This window comes from Humulus lupulus, chromosome 8 (genome assembly GCF_963169125.1).
Source record: "Humulus lupulus chromosome 8, drHumLupu1.1, whole genome shotgun sequence".
Taxonomy (NCBI): Eukaryota; Viridiplantae; Streptophyta; class Magnoliopsida; order Rosales; family Cannabaceae; genus Humulus; species Humulus lupulus.
In genome coordinates this window covers 2,138,198-2,140,088 of record NC_084800.1, presented here as the reverse complement: position 1 = coordinate 2,140,088, position 1,891 = coordinate 2,138,198, and the positions used below count along the sequence as shown (strand labels likewise).

At 38.5% G+C, this 1,891-nt stretch overlaps 1 protein-coding gene across 1 annotated transcript; it reads left to right on the top strand.

The window, feature by feature from the left end:
* The first annotated feature begins 249 nt into the window (after window positions 1-249).
* Window positions 250-1,240, top strand: LOC133794126 (uncharacterized). The gene is made up of 4 exons (XM_062231324.1): window positions 250-461; window positions 534-626; window positions 712-816; window positions 896-1,240. The coding sequence occupies exons 3-4, from the start codon at window positions 757-759 to the stop codon at window positions 1,238-1,240; spliced, it is 405 nt and encodes a 134-aa protein (XP_062087308.1). The 5' UTR covers window positions 250-461; window positions 534-626; window positions 712-756.
* Window positions 1,241-1,891: the final 651 nt, after the last annotated feature.

The following is a 1,891-nucleotide window of genomic DNA, read 5'->3' as shown; positions in this document are numbered from 1 at the left end:
ACTGGAGTGGGATGTTCGAGGGAAGACTTACAAAGAAATTGGTAATTATTCCCAACATTTCTCTAGAGAGATCGGCATTCTCATTAGACAATATGCCGATCCCGACTACGACCGATGGGATAAAGTACCCAGCGAAGTTAGAAATCGCATACTTCCTCGTCTAGAGGTAATTTATTTCTATAATTTTTTTATTGGGTTCACTTTAATATTAAATCTAGCTAATTTATTTCATATTTTTTATTCAGGATGATTTATTCGACATTGGTCGAAGTCGATATGCCTCAGAGAACCTCCCCGGCATTCTTTTGGGCATTCAACAGTCGTGCGCTGATCGTTACTCGGAGTGGAAGAATGACTTGTCCACTCATTTGAAAAAGAATGGTCGAGCACATCCTCCTGCTGGTTTGGTGGTGGAGAAATGGCAGAAGGCGCTCAAATATTTTGATCGCCCTGAAGTGAAGGTATTCACAAAAATATTATTTTTTAATTTATTTTTGTTAATTTAACATATGGTTAACACAAGTTCTTTGCAGAGGCGTTCTGAGACTAACTCTGCGAACCGTGCAAAACAAAAACAGAGAAGCGTGCAGGGTTCACAGTCTACGCCAGCCCTTCGTTACAAGAAGGTACTTTCTTTTTTACATAATTTTTATTTATGTTTTTTTATAATGATTTTTTTTCTTAATTTTTTTCAAACTTCTTGTATTGTAGCGTGATTTACAAACTGGGTGTCTTGCTGGGGTTCCAGAGATTTGGATGGCGACTAAGTACATAGACGGGGAAGGTTGGGTGAGCAAGGCAGCAAAAGATAACTATGTAAGTAAATTTATATTTTATGATTTTCTTACTTTATTGTGTTGTAAATTCTAATATTCTTGAAAATTGTGTGATACAGGAAAAGATGATAGAGATACGTGACACTCTGCAGTCACAATCATCTACGAACGCCTCTGCCTCGAGTACTATCCCGAGAGAAGATGATGACATTATTCTTGTTGAGACGGTCTTTGGACGTCGTCGAGGCTTTCAGCCGGGTCTTGGTCGTAGGATTCGCACGAGGGCGAATTGTGAAGCGGCTGAGGTACCTCAACCAGCCCAACCACCTCCGTTCGCACAAGACATGCAAGAGGTGAGGGAGCGACTCCGAGCCATAGAGGAGCACTTGGCTAGGATTGGTGGAGTCTCGGGATCTGGATCTTCTCAGCAAGGTCCTGGTGCCGATCCTACAACACCTAGTTAAAAATATTTATATTTATGTATTTTAATTTTACTATGATAGTTACATTGTTATAAAAATATAATTTTGTGCATGATTAAATTTCTCTTTTATTTCAAATCTTTTAGCAAAAAAATGTGTTAGTATATATATTGAATAATGGCATTTTTTTTAAGTATATATAATAGTTCTTTAGGCATTAAAAAAAAAAAAAGACTTTTAGCGACAACAGGTTGTCGCAAAAAAGGCAAAATGTCGTCGCTAAATACCCAAATAATTTCAAAAATCAGAGGATATTCTAAACTAACAGCGACGAAAAAGTGAATCTTTTAGCGACCACATGTCGTCGCTAAAAGTAAATAGCGACGACATTTTTCATTTCGTCGCTAATTAAAACTAATTAGCGACCAGCATTTAGCGACGACAAATAGCGACGACATGGTAGTCGCTAAAAGAATTAGCGACTAGATTTTGGGAATTAGCGACGACTTAAGTCGTCGCTAAAACCCCTTTTTCCTGTAGTGATGGTTGAAGCTAGGATCCCATGAATTCTGATATGTATCAAACTCCACCGCAGCAAAAGGATTAGTACTACTCGAATCATTCCATGATTTGTGGCTTATCAGTCCGAGGTATCCGCCAGTTGAATCGACTGGGATATCTGACTTGAACGGT